Source organism: Culex quinquefasciatus, chromosome 2 (assembly GCF_015732765.1).
Source record: "Culex quinquefasciatus strain JHB chromosome 2, VPISU_Cqui_1.0_pri_paternal, whole genome shotgun sequence".
Lineage (NCBI taxonomy): Eukaryota > Metazoa > Arthropoda > Insecta > Diptera > Culicidae > Culex > Culex quinquefasciatus.
In genome coordinates, this window is record NC_051862.1 from 123,957,327 (window position 1) to 123,978,583 (window position 21,257).

Genomic DNA, 21,257 nt, shown 5'->3' on the forward strand with positions numbered 1-21,257 from the left:
TTGCCCTGTCCGTTTTTGCATAACTGTCCAATGTTTATGCAAAAACCTTTGTGACATTCATCCGGCTACAATCATTTTGTTTCCCATGCGCTCCTTAAATCGCCTAAATGTAGACTTAATTTTTTCGTGATTTCGTAAGTTTATTTAACAGGGTTCATTGGATAGGATAATAGGAGCTTTCTAAGCTTTTCATGTGTGTGTGTAGTGGTGCGGTTGTTAAAAATAGCTATATCTGACTCTGTCACTTTCGTAGAAGCTGAATGGCTAGCTTCCCTACACCGTGCGGCACACGCGGTTCACTTGTACCTCGGTTTTGCTTGTCTTGGTGCGCTGGTACGATGAACCAAAACACCAACACAGTCACACAAAAGGGCTCGTACCGAAACTAGAAAACCAAAACCGCGGTGTGCGTTGTTGGGAAGCTTGCTACACCCAAAGTTAAAGAACGAGGGGATAGTCCTCACGAAAAAAAACGTGAGGAAAGTGCTATTTTGCGAGAGTATAGTCCTCTCGTGTGTTCATTCGTTCATTGGAACAGTTCATCCTATTGAGTGGCTTATATGGACAAATGACCGCCACTTAATCACCGAACCATGGTGGTCCACACAGCAAGGGCACGGTTCAATATGCCGAAGGTCTTGGGTTCCGTGGCGCAGGGGTAGCGGCTTCGGCTGCCGATCCCGATGATGCTATGAGACGCGGGTTCGATTCCCGCCTTATCCACTGAGCTTCTATCGGATGGTGAAGTAAAACGTCGGTCCCGGTTTCTCCTGTCTCGTCAGAGGCGCTGGAGCAGAAATCCCACGTTAGAGGAAGGCCATGCCCCGGGGGGCGTAGTGCCAATAGTTTCGTTTTTCTTGGGTTCGAGTCTCGGTACCCGGTACTTTTTTTATAGATGAACTTTTTTTGAAGATAAACTCATGAGTAAAGTAATCTCGGTAATTTCGGGATTTATCCTCTCAGTCCGCACACAGTAACATTTTACTACCGAATCGTGCTCTTTATCCTCTCGTATGCCGATGTCCAGTTCTGGGTGTATGATCGCGTTTGTCATAAACGCTTGTTTGATTAGAAACGTACAAACATATTGTACGATTAAACATATTCTTTTGGTGAAAATTGCGTTTTTTATTTCTTTTGGAAATCATATCATCATAATACATAGCTTTCATCATTAGACTTTCTTTTGTGCTGACGTTATAAATAAACAAAGTCGATGTTAAAAATTGGAAGAAGTTCTACCATTGTTATATTCTTTAGTAAGAAAGGCTCTTTCTCACCCCAGGTGGGATTAAATCGGGTTTTTTGGTACTATTTTCCACTAAGAATAATTTAAATTCGTTTCTAAATAAAAAAATGAATATATATATTATGAAGGGGCCATCCATAAACCACGTGGACACCTTAGGCACCTTCATATGGCGATTTTCAGAAAAGTGAAAATTTGATCATTTTCCAGGCAAATTTCACCTGACTTTTTTCTGTGGGGTTGTTAAGCATGCCAAACTGAACCGAAATACGCCTTTCAAAAACAAATATTTTTTCAAAAAAATAAATTTAACTAAACACGTTTTCCGGTTCAGTTTGGCATGCTAAACAACCCAACAAAAAAATCCGGTGAAATTTGCCCGGAAAATGGTAAAATTTTCACTTTTCTGAAAATCTCTATATAAAATCCGGGTTTCGTGCTAACTATTTTGACAGCTGGGAATTCCCGCCTTACCTTATCTAATCTACATACCTTGGTCGCACGTTGCTTTTTGACAACAACGAACGCGTTTTGTTTGTTTCTGTGCATTGTCCTGAAGTTTGGTTGAATTTGGTTGCTGGAGTCCCGAGTTATGACTTCAAATGTTTACGGCAGTCGAGCTCGTACTTGTGTCAAACGCTAGGTCAAACGCGTTCTGATCTTTATTTCCTTTGCTATTTGTCACACTTACATGAATATCAGGGTGTGTCAAGATAGCACGACCCGAACAGACGGAAATAACTTGGGAAGGTCAGTTTTTGATATTGTGAGAAGATCGAAATATGTTATTGGAATGATCGGATTAGTTGTTAAAATAACAAAAATCAATAACAAAGATTTGTTCGAAAAATAACTTAAACTGTTATTATGTTGTTATTGCAATAACAAACCAATAACACAGAAGGAATCATGAAGGAATAACAAGATTTGTTATTTTGTGCGGAGAGGTGGAGCAGCATAATAACAAAAAATGTTATTGAACTGGTATGTCTCCATAACAAGAAAAGTTATTGTTTTGCTTTATTTGTAATTTGCAAATAAACCTGCAGTTGCCATAACTCATCTGTACTAGTCAGGGCTGCAGAGTCGGGTACCTCCAAGCGACTTTGAATCCATACTTTGAAGACAACTCCGACTCTGGATGCAGGATATGACGTTCAGCTCTCCAAAAATTCCCGGCTTCACAGATTCCGACTCCAAGTAAAAGTTGCTGAAAATTTGCTGAATCCGATGCAGTCTCCGAGGTCTCACTCCAGCTCGAACTTCAACGTCAGCTCCGACTTCCTGGCTCTGTGAAAATAATAACAGTTTTTGTTATTCACACTTCAAAAATTCTCAATAAATAAATCAATTCCTTTAGGGAATATAACAAAATTAAAAAAAAAATGAACTCTCAAAAGTTAATTTTATCGGATTAATTTCAGCTTGAAACCCCATTTTATGGTGAAATAAATGACCCCGATGAAATTGGTCAAAATTATTTCATAGTTTTAGCCAATTTTAGTAAAATCCCTTAGGGGGTATATCAAATAATTAAAAGAATCAACTTTGAAAATTTCAACTTTTTAGAATAATTTTAGCTTAAGGACCCCATTTCATGGCCAAAATAATGACCCTGACGAAATTGGTCAAAATTATATTTCTAGTCAATTTTAGCAAAGTCCTTTAGGGGGTATATCAAATAATTAAAAGATCAACTTCCAAAATTTCAACTTTTTAGAATAATTTTAGCTTAAGGACCCCATTTCATGGCCAAAATAATGGCCCCGATGAAATTAGACAAAATTATCCCAAAGATCTAAACATATTTAACAAAAGAAAAAATAATAACAGATTGTGTTATGGACACTTAAAAACTTTTCCATTTGTGCGATTTATGGTAATTTTATTTCTAAGTCAGTAACGAACGAACGAATAACAAATTTTGTTATTAGGAGAGTTTTTGAAATAAACATTTTCAATATAATATCCCTTCAATACCAAATTTTGTTATTTTATCAGAAACTGTTATTATTTTTTCTTCTTGAAGTTGAACTTCAGGATAAAATAATAACACTTTTTGTTATTTTAACAAGATTTGTTATTGAAATATTATTAATTTTGTTATTACCGTCTGCCCGGGCGATAGGATTGAAACTTCTGTCATATGAAAAGTGACAAAAATGTACGAAGTTTTTTTTCGGTTTTTATTGATTATCTCAGGATTGAAATCGAATTTTGAGGATCTGCTAAATTCAAAAGGTGAGGCATTGAGAACTGCATAACATGGCGTTTTTAACTCAATTTGGCCCATAATGCACGTGCGACAAGTTAGCACGACAGTGACGAAATGTTGTTTGTCATTTGTTTTTTTTTTTCAAAAAACTGTTGAGTTCCGTCTACAGTTAAACCTCGCATAGTTCGCAGGCGTTACGATTTGTATTTCATCGGTTTCTCAAATACGGCGTTATATTTTTGCAGTCTTTTTGATTCAATTTGTTCGTCTAATTTTAATCTACAATTTGCTTCAAAAAGATTGCAAAAATATTTTGTCATTTCAGAGTAATCGAAAAAAAAATAAATAAAAAGCGTAACGCCTGCGCACTATGCGAGGTTTAACTGCATTGATTCTGAGAGTTACGATAAAACAGCAAGAAATGTCGCTTAGTTGTCTTCGGCTAGATATTTTTGGCATTAACACTGACCAAAACTATTTCTGCGCAGGATCAACAGGAGGGGAAGCATGAAATGTTGGGTCCCAAGATACAAGTGCACTTTGAATATTAAAAAAAATGGACATGGTCGATTGGTTTTTGTCCAAAGCTAATACGGAGAATTATTACCATCCATTTCCTATCGAAAGGGCTCCGAATATTAGGGATGACAATATTTTAATTAATTTTCAGGTATTACGCAACTATTGGTAGTAGGATTGCTGTTTCCATGTAAAATGGTATTTTCAGAGTGTCCAGACTAATTTAGGATTTATAGTTGCATCCAAACGAAAAGTTTAGCTCGAATTTCCTCTCTACTTTCCGCTCTCGCGAAAATCGCTTTTGTTTACCGCGTCGTCTTCATCAGTGAACTCGTCGCCGTGTTCACCCAGACAACGAATGAACCAACAAACAGGCAACTAGTGTGCTTGGCGTCGCGACGCTCCTCTTCTGCTTACGCCTCAACGCGCCGCGTGTCGACAGTTTGTTTTGCTTTTCACAGCCAGTTCAGTCGTGCATCAGACGCCAGCCAGTTTGGACGCTTGATTTCGCTATTTCCTCGTTTTTCCGTAATCCGCCGTGGGTGTGTGCTAGCTTGTTTGTAGGTGTGTCGCCGCATTTTCCGCACAATTGTGTCTGCTGCTTTTCGTGGGAAAATTACGACAAATTCGCAGTTTTGTGTGTTGCGCGGTTGTGGTGCTTATACGCAGAGAGACATTAGCGCGTCGCGTCGCGATCTTCTTTTATTACGATCTAACTGAGGATCAAAAGTAACGATTTGAAATTGTGACGAAAATAACCCTACCGTTGGTGAAGGCAAAGTGCAACCGTTTCTGTTGGCATCCAGAGAAGTGTGTTCAGGAAATCGAGGGAAAAAAACCCTGTCGGAAAAGTCAGTGCAAATTGAGCGAGACATCCTTTTTGGAAAACGTGAAGGAAATTTTGACTGGAATCATCAAATCAAAAATAACAGCTATGGCCAAGTACGGAGCTCTGCTGATCGTTTCGGTCTTTCTGGTGGCCGCCACATTCCAACAAGGTACTACAATCTTTAGAAAAAAAATCTCCTCGTTAGAATCGTGACAATTTTTTTACGGGGTACAATTTGGCGGTGAAGATCGATGTCCAGGGGCGTACGAGCGTGGACATCAGTGGCAATTAGTTGAATTTGAATATGGTGCTGACCTCGCCTGATGATTCTCGAAACTGGGTGGAAGAAGGGGTTTTAATTGCACCAGTGGGCGTTAAGAAACTTAAATTGGAAAATGCTAATGTGAGGTCAGTCCAAGCCGGCAACTAAGCCGATAATTTTAGTTGCAAAATTTACTTATTTATTATCAAGAAATATTCTTTATACCTCAGATCGATAGCTGTTTTCCACAAAACTTTTTTCCTCAAAAGTCTTGTAAAAACAAAATTCTCAAAATCAAAATTTGTCGGCAATCAAAAACTTCGTACTTTAAAACCAAATCAAAACCAAACATTCAAACCAAACCAAACATGAAAGTTGTTGCCCCGAGGGAGAACTCAACTTGATTGGAACCAATCTGTACCACAGAGAGAGAGAGAGAGGTCCTATTGATTCGCAGGACATTCGATTCGATTTCGTGCCCGTGTCCACCACGGTGTTGTGGTTTGACCGGCTGTTGTTGATGGTTGGTTGTTTGGTGAGTTTGGTAGGTTCGGTTGAGCTGGTGTTCACTTTGTGGGTGAAGGCTGCTAACTCAATGTTGTTGCTGTTGAGCTGTCGTGAATGGCTTTTCTGTGCTTCCCTCTAGGGATCAATTTCGGTGGCAATGTGTTATAAGGGCGCGGATTCGGTTTTCAAGTTTTGGGGGTCTTTGTACCGATAGAATAGATTTTTCGTTGGAATTTCGTACCAACCCGGAATTACGGTAGAAGGGGGGGGGGGGATCGATATGCAGAACTGGTCTAAGACAACCCCCCCTGAAATTTGCAATAATTGGTTCAGACGTAACATTCCGAAAACTGTTCAAATTTATGTGAGGTTTTCTCTGGAATCACCATTTTTTTAATTTATTTTTTAAGTTTTCAAGTTTTGGGGGTCTTTGTATCGATAGAATAGATTTTTCGTTGGAATTTCGTACCAACCCGGAATTACGTTGTCGGGAAATCCGCGGGAACCGAACCGGTCCACAATTCACAAGTCAACCTATGTGGTCAACCTATCCACGAGAACGAAAATTACGAAATTCCATAAATTATTGGCAGGTTTCTCAAACGAAACCATAACAAAGTTATATACTTTTTATAAAAATCATCTTTCCATTTGCTTTTTGTAACAAAATGTTCGGCATGAGTTTCTGAACTTAACGTAGTACTAGGTTTCTGTCAAACTTTAAATTGTATACATGTTTCATCACAAAATGTGCATTCCCAAGTAACATTTTTTCCAGGAGTTCTACAAGAGCTCTTCAAGATAGCTACAGCATAGCAGTTTGGACCGTGGTAGGATAAAATTCTCTTCAAAACTTCTTCAGAAGTTTGGAAGAGTACTTGAAGAGAGTACTAAATACATGTAAATATTACAAATTTTCAAATTCAGACTAAAATCGATAAACATTAGCTACCAGCTTAGGCATCATCCATAAAGTAAAGTATTTATTTGAAATGAACACAACTAAATTAAATCCTCTTTTCTAAAATTGTTGCTTACTATTATTTAGAAGTACCGTCATCAGGAGTGACATTGGGTGTGGGGGGTGAGATTGGGTCTTACAAATTTCTGCATTTTTGCATGACCCAAACTCACCACCCCAGACCCAATGTCACCCCTGATGGCGGTATTTTGCAACTTTTTGCTTGATAAAAATAAATGCTTTGAAAGCAGGGTGTTTATAAGAAAACTGCTATAAAGCTGTGAAAAACAGATTTCAAGATTTTTTAATACTTGAATATACCAGGTCTTCTAATTTTTAAAAGATACTAAACTGTTTTTTTAAATCACAATCAAAAAATCAAATTATTCGCTCTACAGCATTGCCTTGGCGTTCTCGATTGCGAGATTCCTACTCGAAACTAGGTGTCCGAAGGCTTGATTGTTGAGGCAATTGCAAACCTCTTTTTACACCTAAGCTTCCATCCACCCCGGGATTCGAACTGATGACCTTTGGATTGTTAGTCCAACTGCCTACCAGCGACTCCACCGAGGCAGGACCCAGGGAGACGACTCCTACACCTGGATTGAGCTAACGACCTAACCTTCTAGGCTAGACCGGGGCCAACATTTACTTCCCCGTCCGACGGAAGGCGTGGTCAGACAAATCTCGTCTCGAAAAATGCCACCGGGACCGTCTGGGATCGAACCCATGCCGACTGGGTGAGCAACCACGCTTACCCCTACACCACGGTACCGGATCACAAAAAAATCACAAATCACAATGTTTATTCTAAAAAATGAATAATTAGAATAATTTAATCACATTTTGGCCGATTTTTGCGTGACATACTTTATGGATGACGCCTTACAAATTTTATTCAACATTTGAAAAAAAAAATGTAATAGATAACAAATTGGATTATGGTTTATTCTTTAGGGGGTATATCAAAAATTAAAAAAAAAACAACTTGAAAATTTGTCACTTTTAAAAATTTTGTTGGTATAAAGACCCCATTTCATGACCAAAATAATGTCCTTGATAAAATTGGTCAAAATTTTCCGATTGTTCTGATCATATTTGGCAACATAAAAAAATAATTTGGTTATGGACGCATTGAAAATTTTCGAATAAATTGTTGATTCCTTTAAATTTATAAAAACAACTTTCAAATGTTTCACATTAATTTTTTTTATAAAGACCAAATTTTATAACCAAAATAACCTTGAAAAAAAATGATAAAAATTTCCCCATAGTTAATGTGAAATTCGACAATTAAAAATAATAACAAATTAGGTTATGACTGATGATTTCATTATTAAAGTTGGAATATTAATGAACAATAATTTTCCAAATTCCATACTTTGAGTTGTTATTGTCTTACTCTCTCCCCAAGTAACATTTATAAACCAACTAGCCACCACCAAGTTTTAAAATCATAAGCTCCTAAAAGAGCATTTATCGCGGCCAAATAGCAGTGCATAAATATGGCGCTAAACGCGTGCTCTGATTGAGTATGATTGACCGCCATCTTGGCAGAAAAAAAATGAAAAATCATAAATTTGATGAAAACACACAATTTTGTTGAATTTGTGACATCGTTAGCATAGCCACAGAAGTTCAAACATAATTTTAACATTTTTTACAAAGATTAGCAATACAATATTTTTTCACATTAAAAACTATGATTACAAAATAATGATTTTTGATTAAGCGAGTTGATTTTTTTGGCTCTATCTCCCCTACAATCATCAATAAAATTTTAACCGCAGCTGAATTTCAGCCACCAATTTGAGAAATATGGTTTCAAATTATTTTAATTACCAATATCTATCATATCATTAGGCTTAGTGATTTTTCACGCTCTAAAATTGCAAATTTCACGGGGAACTCAATTTCAAACTACCAAATTTCACGCAAATTTCGCGGAACGTGAAAAATTTTAAAATAAATCTGGAAAGCTTATGTTGAAATCACAGAAACAGCTTTTTATGCTTCATCATATATTATTTAAATAAACTAAAAACAAATTCAATAAATTTGAACCAGACACAAAAAAAATCTCCTTTTTTCCAAAAAGATTCCACCTGGTTTATGGATGGGCTCCATATATATTTTGAAAAAAAATGTAGGGCATGCGTATTCTCATTGATTGAACTGCTTTTATTTAATATTTGACTAATAAAGCTAAACAGTTTTCGTTAATTTGCTTCATTATATTGAATTTCATATCAAAGCCAGATTTAACAATCTTGTCCAGCCATAATGAATTCAATAATTTGAATTTTCGCGACCTTAAGCATATTAAAAATAATTTTAAAGGTTTTCATCTCTCTATTCAAATTTAAATTAGAAATGCAAAAATTAAATATTTGTAACGAAATCGAAATTTTTATTCAACTTTAAGCAATTTATTTTTTATTTTTTGCTGTTTCTAGTGCTTTAGTTATAGAAATAATTGTTCCAAAATGGATTATGATGCAACACACAGCTGAAAGGAATTCCAAAACTCTGTTATGAATTGCAAAACAACGGATTGTATCTTGATTATTCACCAATAAAACCGAATTGAATTGAAAGACAAATTCAAAATTCAATCAAATAATCAAATATCGTTAAAATTAAACAAAACTCAAAAAAATCTGAAATGCTTTTAAAAGTTGATTTCAAAGATAAAAAATACCCTTCATTTTGATTTGAATAAAACAAAGCTTAATTCTTTTAATTTCATATGAAACTATACCTTTCAAATAAAATATCAGTAAAAATTTTATAACAGCGAATGAAAATATTACTAAAATAACCTAAAGTAACAATCACAACGTCCCTCCTTAATCTGATACAATGTGTTACTCTAACAGGCTATCGTTTCCAATTAATTACAAATTACTAAACTTAGTGAGTTTCGAAAAAAATAATAAATAAAAATGGAACAATTCTTCAAATGGTTCATACCAAGCTTTTCAATTGTAAACTAATAAAATTTACTTAAATAGTCTGTATGGATGAAATATTTATTATGTTGTTAGTTTGAAAAAAAAAAAAGATTTGAGAAAATTGATAAATTTTACGATTTTGACGCCCTACTCGAAATCGTCAATAATCAATAACCCTATGTTAGTAATTAAGCAAGAGTATTCACTCGCTTAGTTTTACAGTATTTCATAAGATTATTTTTATTCTTATTTGAGTTTGATAAATCATTTTGTGAAAAATCGTTACAGTTTCACACAAACATAAAATTTCACGGGATTTTGCGGAAAAAGCCAAATTTCACAGATTTCACGCTGTCCGCGAAATCGTGAAATTTCACTAACCCTACATATCATCATCTCCATTTTTGACAACCATCTCCATAATTTGGCATTTGGCAAGACGAAGACTTATTTTTTGCCAGAATAAAATCTGTTTGTCTTAAGACGCATGAAGACGTATGAAATGTCATTTTCCCTAACTCCTAATAAGGTTTTAACAAAGGTTTTATCAAGGCTTTAAGCACGGGATTGAAACTGGTCTGAAAAACCTGTATCGTTTTCTCATTCGAAACAGTGGCGCCACGTGGTGGTAGCTGCCCTGTTTATTACACTGTGAAATTATCCATGGCGAATCCAAGGAACCAGAAGGTGACAACAGAAATGTCCGTCCAAAATGGGTGCTGCAAAAAAAACTTATTATTTTTAACAAATTTTCGAACAAATCAGCAACGAATTACAAGTTTGACAGTCAAACTACACTTAAAAGTTGGTTTTGTTATTTGTTTTTGCAAAACCGTATATTTTTAACGAAAGTGTCAAAAATATTCGTAATCACCTTTTGCCTCTTGGTGGCGCTTTGTGTTAGTATGTGTGTGGTCTATGTTTGCGGACGTGCACGCAGAACACAGAACAGTAAGAACTAGTGAAAATGCTTCACTTTCTTCTGATAAAAGTCGCCTTATTGAAATTGCTTGAAGATTCATACCCGTGCTTTAAGGAGGTTGTTAGGATTTCGTTGTAAAGCCTTGAACTCCTATGTGGGTTTTATAAATAGGCCGTAACAACCTTTTGCGGAGGTCCTTTTGGGTTTTATGTGGGGTTTATCAAGGTTCTGGGGAGTTTGTTACGACTAAGTGGTTTTAATGTTGGTTCTGGCTGATAGGTTTTAAAGCGGTTGTGACAGCTTTGATAAAGCCTAAAATATTACTTAAGTCATAAGATCTGTTCAATAACATTTTTAGGTTAATTGTTGGGGATGTTATTATTTTTTCTTCTCATTACCGATGATCATGACTTTCTGATAACGAAATAAGATATTTTAATATTAATTGTTATTGAAATGATCTCCGTTTTGGTTTTCCCAGCTGCCCGGGATAAAAAAACGATTTCCAATTTATTGTTTTTTGCACGTTCTACAGCTAGGCGGGGCAAAAGGAACAATTAATGAAATACAGTGTATATTTACTAACAATGGAATATGTATTGTACTGCGTAGTTATTAAGTTATTCAGAAGATAAATGATAAATTTTCACAATATCATTCAATTTTGTGTGAGACATTTTTTACAATTTTGCATCAGTTTGCTTCAAATTTGCTTATCTTTGATTTTCTCAAGTTTCAAAAGTTCGAGCATGCTTGAAGTAAAAAAGCATTTTCATCATCTCAGCTTTCAAATAACAAATAAAATAAAACAAAATAAAATAAATTTAGTCGGAAATTTGGTGTGTGATTTTTATTTTTCCCATATACTGACACACCTGTCAATATCTGCAGTTCAAACACACACACGGACATTCACGGCGTACGCAGTCACACACAAATTATGGAAAATTGTCGTCGATCGGCAGTGCTTTATGCTCGTTTTCATGTCAACAATCAACACTTTTCCCCCCACTTTTTTTTTGGGGTACGCGACCCACATCGGTCTCTTTTGTATGTGTGTGTGTGTGTTTTTGTACATGTACTAGCGAGTACCGTGAACTGATTAATTAAAGGGCACATACACTCTGTACACACACATACATTTGCACGAGCTCACAATGGAGAAACCTCACGAGCCGTATAATTTATTTATTAAACAAATTATCGAGACTTTTATCGGACAGTCGCGGCTTTATGCCCCTGCTCCCCATGAATGGCAGTTCGTTAATTCTGGTTCAAAACTTCAACCCTTCGACCAGGTCACGTCGTCACAAACGGCGCTTCCGTAATTAACGCGATATTTGCCGATTATGGTGCGACAAATGTGGGACACAAATGAGGGCGTTGATGGTAAGGTGTGTGTTCATTAATCACATGAACCCCTCTGGGGTGAGTTTCAAAGACAAATGTACATGATAATTTCATCAATGGCTGTTATCATTTGTCTCTGTGGTACAATGGCCAAACTTGTGTCGTTTTTGTAACTTCCAAGAACCAACTCCAAACACACTTCAAGCAAGGTTAATGGGTCAAAATTAACCGAGACTTACAGTCGTGCAACCACGTTGCCTAATTGTCTTCAAGCCATTAATATTCATGGCAATGATTCACCACCCTGCTACTCGGGGGACAGCTTCCAGCTTGGATTCCGAGAATGCGCGTAGCCTGCGTTTGTTCGGAGTTTGGACTGTCCGAGCTACGGACAGCACCAGCGAAGCACCGATTGTGTTTGGAGTTGATCTTTTGATCTTGAATTCTAATCTAATTCAGTTCATGTATGTTCGTGTGTGTGGTGGCATGTTTAAACGGTACAACCTAGTGTCATCAATAAACATGCGCTTATCTGTGTCACACAAACTGGGTGGAATGTGATCACTACTGTTTTTTAGTTGTTTTGTAATTCAAACAAAAATAAGCGGTTTTACCGTTGGAACCCAGTACGAAACGGTTATAGCTGGACTTAAACCACGCCGTAAATGAATTGATTTGATTTGCTATTAATTAATGTCACACTCTCCGACTGGAACATGGAATCACTTTTCTCCCTCTCCTATTCTTGAAAGAACATAGCCGATGCGAGCGCGCGCGCACTTTATCCGCTTAATTGATGTACATCTGTCTACGATCTGGAATGTTTCCGAGTCGAGTGTCAACGGATTCTTCACCAAGTGGATGATGCCGTTAGCGCGCTCCACTACTGGTTTCAATTTTTGATGACAAATTGTCGATTTTGAGTGGCCCATTCTCGAATGGGATGATGCTTTTGTTGCGTTGACAACGGAATAAGCTCAGACGTTTATGGAAAAATGTTTATTGATTCCAGATATTCCGAATATCGAGAGTGTACTTTGTTTACATAGTATTTATCTTTTTTTTATTTGAAAGGGTGGTTTGAATTTTGTCGATTACTTGAACTCTCTAGTAACTCGAGCTAGTTTTATTTCGCATAAGATTTGTTCTTCGCTTTCTTCTGAGCAGATTTTCTATCATCACTGCTTTTTGCCTTCTTCACCTCGTTGAGGAAAGGCTAGAAAATCACTCAAAAAATTAAATTCTTAATTTGACCTCTTAGACCCAACTTCACGTAAACATATCGACTCAGAATCAAATTCTCAGCAAATGTCTGTGCGGGTGGTTGGATGTTGATCGAAATAATTGCACTTTGTTATCTCAGCCCTGACTTAACCGATTATGTCTGTTTTGGTATCGCTACTGAAAATGATAAAGTTTAGTACTTCAGTATTTTATACTTCAACATTTATGCTAAAAAGCGAGTTTAACAAAAGTCCGGAAGATTGTAAAAAAGGTGTTTTTTTTAGAAAACCCACCATGTTATACATTTCTGGAGTGTTTTTTAAAGGTGCAATAAATAAAATATTTTTTTAATCATATTTTTTCTAGTAAAAAAAATTCTGAATTACTGTAGTAAAAGTCGAATTATACAGTAGTTAAGTTGAAACTTTAAAAGAGGTCATCGGCCCGATGTGTTCTTAATGATCCCAATAGGCCGTCCCAAAAAAATTAAAAGTTGTCAAATCTTCGGTGCTCACCTCTAGAATGATATGTCAGGATAACAGGAAAAATGTTTTCATACAACAAAAAATTCCCAAAAATGGTTTACAACTCGCGTGCGGAGCTTGAATGAAAAAAGTGCATTTTTTGAGTATTATTCAGAAATGCGCGTAACAATCATATTAAAGTCATTCAAATTGGGTCGCCTTGAGCTTCAAGTTACATTTTAATGTCCCCTGAACAAATTCCTCCACAAACATAGTCCATAAAAGCTTGTGTTTGGGCATAGCAGGGCGTTTTAGGGAGAAAAATTTGTATTTTTCAGACAAAAAAATTCAAAAATCACTCCCCAAAACGAGCCACCAAATTTTGCAGCCAAAACAAATGCATTCAGCTTATAGAAAATTTTACGGAGATCATTTTGCTTTTTTTAACATTCAATTTTTGTCCACGCACAGCCGAGATATTTGCATTTTAGTGAACACAAAGTGACGAATTTTCAAAATTCTTGGTAGGGTAGAGTAGTCATCAATGAGACACGGGGAACAATGATAAAATGGCTCTCACAAGTCGAAGTTTCAACCAATCAGGCTCATATTTGGGGGAAAGGTGTGTCTACTGCACTAAAAAAAATCAATTCTTGAAATCGTGAATTAAATTCACGAATGCGAGAACCACGAAGGAATATATTCACGTTTATAGTGCAAATGCACCATACTCATGAATAAATTCCTTCGTGGTTCTCACATTCGTGAACTTAATTCACGACTACGAGAATTGATTTTTTTCTGTGTGGATACACGTCTGCCATATTAGTGGCTTTGGTTATGGACGCTCCCTTGAAAAGTTATTCATAAATGTTTGATTCTGGGGTGTAAAAGTAAATTATGGACAAAAATTACTTTTTCGCTCGTAGGCTGCCATTTACACCAAAACTAATATTTCTTCAAATTTCTTTCGACGTTCCATAGGGATTAAGTTGGGCTACAATGTCCTTTCATTAGATTTGGCCAAAATTTAGAATAAACTCAGAATCCAGGGCTGTCTCATTGTTCCCCACTCATTTCAGCCCATGGGTAACAATGAGACACTTTGATTTTTCTTCAATAAACTTTTCAAAATCGATGGAAATCTTTCAAAACATGAATTAAAAGTGATTTTTGGCATATTTATAGAGTTTAAACTTCATTAAACCAAAAATACAAAGTTATTTGGTATTAATATATGGATTTTACAAAATTGAAATACTTTTTAGTGTAACTTTTGTTATTAAAAGTTTCATGTTGGCAAAATTGCTCTAAAATGTTCAAGGCAAGTCACCTGCAATGGAACAATACAAAAACATGATGTTTTGCTAGAAAAATGTTGATTTTCGTAGAGTGTCTCATTGTTCCCCACCTGTCTCATTGTTCCTGCCAAGTGCGTCTACAATGAGACAGTTGAATAACTCTGGCTGTAGATGTCGGATCGATCTCATATTTTTGTCAATGTTAGAACACATTAAAAGAATGATAATGCAACTAAAAGCTCATTAAAACATGCTGATGAAAAAATTAGAAAAATCGTTGAAAGTTGAAAACCAAAAGTGTCTCATTGATGACTACCCTACCCTATATCCAATTTTGCCGGGTTTTGAATTTCCCGGGAAACCGAAAAATATTTTTGAAATCCCGGGAATAATAATTGGTGACAATCTACACTTCAATCTAATTAAGGACGACAGTTTTTAAATAACATAAAAGAAATAAAAAATGATATTTTTAGGATTTGAAAAAAAAACCACAAATTTCAATTTCAATGTGATTTAAATTAAATAAGTTTTTTATAAATATATTTCTTTCATATATATTTTTTATATGCCATAACTGGAAAAGCTTGAAAAATTTCTTCAAAAATGTCTACAAAAATGAGAAGCGACCGTCTGCAAAGACGGTGTGATTTTCTTTTATTTTCAAAAAAAATCTTTTTTTCATAAAATTATTTTTATTAGGTCCTTTTCGGTACTGGGACCTGGCTAGGATCGAGTCGGCTTTTGTAATAACATTTTTTTTTAAAGCTAAGAGTAATTGCAGAGATTAAAAAAACTCAAGAAATAAAATGACACCAGTCAATCTAACATTTTAGATAAGTTTTGAATATCTTATTTTGTATAAAACATATTTTACTAATTATCTTTAAGTTACTTCCGCCAAATTGGGAAAATCAGCTAAGGGGCCCGGGTTCGTGTTTGTCCCGTTAGTTAGTAAATTCAGTCTGAAAAGACAATGTGATGTCTACTATTAAAATCCTAAATATAAATATAATCAAAATCAAATTATTCGCTCTACAGCATTGCATTGGCGTTCTCGATTACGAGATTCCTACTCGAAACTAGGTGTCCGAAGGATTGGTTGTTGAGGCAACTGCAAACCTCTTTTTACACCTTAGCTTCCATCCACCCCGGGATTCGAACTGACGACCTTTGGATTGTGAGTCCAACTGCCTACCAGCGATTCCACCGAGGCAGGACCCAGGGAGACGACTCCTACACCTGGATTGAGCTAACGACCTAACCCTCTAGGTTAGACCGGGGCCAACATTTACTTCCCCATCCGACGGAAGGCGTAGTCAGACAAATCTCGTCTCGAAAAATGCCACCGGGACCGTCTGGGATCGAACCCACTATGGTACATTGGGTGGCCAAGTTTCAAAAAAGTGACCTTCTCCAAATATTTTTTGGTATTTTTTTCTCGAAAGTAAACATTCTAACTAAGAAAAATCCAAATTTTCAAAGCTGTAAGTTTGTTCGTTACGGAGATACGCAAGCTGAAAGTCAAAAAATTGAGTAAAAAACTAGCGTTTTTCGTAAAAAAGGCTGATTGTTTAATTTTAACAAAGCTCAGCCATTTTAAATATTTTATTAGGACAATTATACATCTTTGGAAAGGTAATGAGATAAGCTTTTAAACTATTGACAGATAAAATGTTATTTCCAAACCAAAAACTGAAGTTTTCATCGAATAACTGGAGCATTTTGTTGACAAATCATATTTTTTTGTGTTTGTTAATCGAGTACTTTTTTTGCTAACCGATGCTAAACATAAAACTAAGATCACTTGAAAGATTGGATTATAATCTAACATTGCTGAAATTTCCAGCCTGCGATTTTTTGCGTTTTCGGAGATATGCCATTTTGAACATTTACGTTTTATCATATCATACAATTACCCAAATTTGTATGAAAAAAACATTTAAAAAGCAAAAAAATAATTTGGCCGCCTGTTTGTATGGAGATGGCTCATAGTGGAACCCAAGCCGACTGGGTGAGAGGCAACCACGCTTACCCCTACACCACGGTTCCCGGTTATAATAATCAGTCTTTAAAAAAACATACAATTAAATAGAAAATATTCAAAGCGCCAGGCATTTTGCGGATCTGTGAACTAAAATTTAAACCATTTTTCCTAATAAGCTAAATTAAAGCTGATATATGCTTTAAAATTCGGATCGAATACTATGTATTCAAATGTTCATCTATTTCTACAACCAAATCTGAATATCCAGACCGAAATTTGATATTTTTTTCAATTTCGGGAATTCCCGGGACAAATTATGAAAATTCCCGGGATTCGGGAATTCCCGGATTTAGAAAAATCCCGGGATTTTTGTCCCGGGAATTCCCGGGATGGAAGTACGTTTTTAGCATAAAACATTGGCTACTATGATTACAAACGGAAAGGTATATATTTTGGATATTTTTATTTTGCTCGTTCAAAAACGATATTTGTTAATAACATTTCATGAAAAATCATGAGATTTTCTCGCAATGTGACGTACTGACATATTTATAAGTACTGCTCTGTGCTCTTCTCGATATGAACAAATAAAGCTCTAATGGGTAACTTTTTTTGATAAAATAAGTTTTTTTTTTAATAAATATATTTGTTTCATTCGAATGTAAGTACATACAAAAAAAAATCACGTTCACAGCTTGGAGATATGAACTTTAAGAAAATTAATTTTGATTTATGATTATTTGAAGATATGACAACTTTTCATTTTTTTGGGACGGCCTATTCCGTAATCATCTACAATCAACCTAGAAAACTAGCTGGGCTGATATACGTTGCTTTGTAGTTGTTTGTTTACCTTTGATAGCGAAACGTCAACTTGCCGTACCTAAATTTGTGTGTCAAATTAGCATGTTTGAAAAAATTGTGTTTGATATTTTAGATAGTATACAAGGGACGATTTGTATTAGATCGGAACTTGTACTATGTTTTAACACAATTGGTTTCAAATTAAAAGGAACTGAAGGCTTTCGATAAGCCTTTTATTGTTAAAAAGTATATTTATGTATAGCACTTTTTAAGCGATATGAAAAATATAGTTCACTTTTCACATGTAAACGAGTTTTCGCAAAAAAAATGTTTGACAAAGTGCCAATATGTTAATTTTTTCGTTACAAATATTTGCAATGGCATTTCATTGGTTTTCAATCTTTCAAAAGCTTGGCGAAATCATCGGTAAAAACTTTCTTTCCATTTTCATAAAGATTTTTGTTGTTGAAAATTTTCAGGTAATACCAAATAATAATGCATAGTTTGTCAAGCCAAAAGTGAGCTGTATCCAAACAAATTAGCTCATTAACTTGCAAACTCTACTAGTCATAAAATTCAATGAGTAATAAAAAATCGCCCGTGTGCTACACAACCATGACACTTGTCTACACATCATCGTTGATTACAAATAGATCATTTGCATTCGCTGGAACTTATTTCATTCAGTAAACATAAAGTATAGTTCGAACACATTTTTATTGCGCAGTAGAAAATTAAATTTGTTGAGAAATAGATTTTTAATATGAGACTCCTTGAAACTTCAAACAAACGTCATCCAAGTGATCACTATCGAATAAGGGATCCGCCCAACCGAACTTGCTAACCCATGAACACCTTTACTGCCAGCAGAACCTCGCCGAGGCGAAGGTCACGCTAATAAAAGTGAGTTCATCAATGACTACAAAGTCGGTGACGACTCCGAACAATTGTTGAATTACAAACCAAGTCAAGTCGCCAGGTGAGAAATTACAGTGCGCCTTGAAGCAAAACCACAAACTACCTGCCAGATGTATGTTTGTAAGCTGCACTCTCACGTGTGACGTTTGAAACAATAGAATTGAACCTTATGAGTTTGAGTTGGAACAATGTTGTATGGCTAGTTTTTCCATCTCTTTCACTCGCTATTGTCTTGATCTATGTTGAACAAATCGGCTGAGCCAACCCTTGACGGTCGAAATTAATCGTCATTTATTCAAATTTCGTTTTCTTTGAACCCATTGTCGAGACTTAATAGGCCAACTTCTCAACAAGCCCAGTGGGCGGCTCAAGTGGGTGGTAGTGACAATTTCCACTACCTCGTGAAATTGGTCGGTCAAATTAAGTCTCGCAAAGGCGAGACGCATCGCTGTTTTTTTTCAAGAAGACGCGACTTGTCCCATCTAGTCCCATCTATTTACAGCAAAATAGGCAAAAATGACATCATTTTGCAAGCCTTCAAGCTAAATGCCGGTAATTCGTACCGGCAGGCTGGGTCAGGTTTTGAAAAGTGGAAGTGATGTACACTTAATTTTAGTCTGACCGAGTCGAGTGACGACGAGGAAGAGTCTCACTGGGACGCAGTGAGACGTGAGGAAAATTGACGCACGAGGTTTTAAGAGGTTTTTAGTCGGGTTTGTTGAGACGCACTGATATGGCATTTTTATTGTTAGTCGAGACAGTATCCTAAGGAAGTGATTAGTATACAGGGTGATAATTTGAAATTATTCGACGGCAATTTGGCTTTTATAGTGACAAATGAAAAATGCTCAACTACAAAAGCTTTATAATCAAAACTTTTAAAACTTAAGAGCTTTAAGCTTACTCATCACAATCAACTAGTTGAACTTAATTGCTTCGCAGAAAATAATGCTATTGATTCCAACTTAAATTGTGTTTGCACATCTGAACTGATCAACTATTTTTTCTTCTCTCTCGCCTCCATTCACAGGTAAACAAACAAACGGGGCGCGCACTAATTGGACGATTAGATGACGGCATCCCAAGAACATGAACGGGCAAAGAGGGTGGTAAATTAATGACTCCTGGTTGCACTTCTCTAGTAGCAGCGGTGCGTCATGAAAGATGCACTTTGTGTTGCAGTACCTGCTATTACAGGATTCCTAGTGCGTCAGCTGGTGAGCGACAAGCTTGAAGCAAAGTAGGACATCGAGCCTTGCTTTTGATAAGGGCGAGTCGTTAAATGAGCTAAATCATATTTTTGTACAAAATCCTGCTTTAAATTTTTTTTTATTTCTTAGATTATTCGCAGAATAAACAACTATAAGGCTTTCTAGTCAGAAATTTACCAACACATTCAAAGTATGTTTACATGACAGCTGGACGTTTGTTTGCATCAGGTTTCCTATCTCTTTCTAGCAAAAAAAATTGTCAGGCGACTTCTAGCTGGTTTTTTTGACTGACTGCCCGATATTAGTCTCCAACATACTTCACAGGGCTGTGACAGCTACAGCTCGATCATTGTTTGCATCAGGACACTGTGACGAGGAGTTCGTCATTTTTGAGTTAAATTATATTTTTTTCACTGGGCCTAGAAAGCCTTTGCAGCAATTCCATTTAAAAATAACATAAATCGAACAAAAAATCAAAAATTCATATCTCCTGTTGAGGAACACCTCCCATTTGAGAGTATGTTACGTAAAATTATTAAAGGAATCCGATAAAAATATTTTCAGGCATAGGCTCTTGTGTTCAGACACCGTAAAAATCGTAAAAACGGCACTTTATAGTTACATTCGACCTTTTTAAATGTTAGGCGAGATTTTTCGATCCACAAACTATTTTCTATAAAAGACCAAATTTTGATCAATCAACTTTCATTTGCGCCCTAGACAGCAAAAATCTTTTGAAATGGCAAAGAGTTTTTAAATGTGGTTTTTGCAAAAAATGACGAAAATTTCCATTTTGGGACCACCCTAGCACAGTGTAGGTCACTCTAAGCCAAACAAAAAATACGGGTCTAATTACTTCGGCCAAGGAACCCCAGGAAAAAAATTTGAGCCTTAGCACCTTTTTTTTGGTGTATGATCTTTTCAAATGGAATTACTGTATATTGATAATTAACTCTGACTAAGAGCTTCTGTGTGTTCAATTTAATCACTAGTACAACACAAAATTGGTATCAAGTGTTAATTGTGTAAAGTTGAAACAGTTATTGCAACATCAGACTTGAACGTTAATTAATATTGAATCGCGTAGAATTAACTATTATTAACACGTGTTATAAGATCATTGACGCACTCCCATCAATATGTGAGTCACAGTCATTTTTAGGCAATTTCATGATCTTGATGTGATTTTGGTATCTTATTCCAATCTTGTTTTACTTGTTATGATTAACCTTTTTTGAGTATTTTCTTAAATTTAGCATCTTCTATTAACATCATGAAAACTTCTTGCTTGAAAGTGGACCAGACTCGATTACCTAAAGTTCAGCACAAAATATCACAGCAATGGAAATTTTAATTCAAGTGTCCTTTCTAAAATTTCTTTAAAAAATGAGGGAACAATAAAAAATGCAAAACAACTTTATTTTCATTGAAAATACTTTTAAATTCGATTGCAAAACATTTACAGTACAGCGATTAACTTTTATTTTTAGTATCAAAAAGGGACTTTTTAAGCATTTTATAATCTATGAATTTTGGGACCAGCGATCAAAAAAGATGGAAATTAATATTTTTATAGATTT

General features: G+C 35.7%; 1 protein-coding gene across 2 annotated transcripts in view; it reads left to right on the forward strand.

Moving 5' to 3' along the window:
* The first annotated feature begins 4,436 nt into the window (after nucleotides 1-4,436).
* The window catches only part of LOC6048784, an 87,751-nt gene continuing 70,930 nt past the window's right edge, over nucleotides 4,437-21,257 (forward strand). For both annotated transcript variants that reach the window (XM_038253201.1, XM_038253202.1), the window contains exon 1: nucleotides 4,437-4,981. In XM_038253201.1, coding sequence (XP_038109129.1) covers nucleotides 4,918-4,981 — 64 coding nt within the window. In that variant the 5' untranslated portion in view covers nucleotides 4,437-4,917. The remainder of the gene's footprint in view (nucleotides 4,982-21,257) is intronic.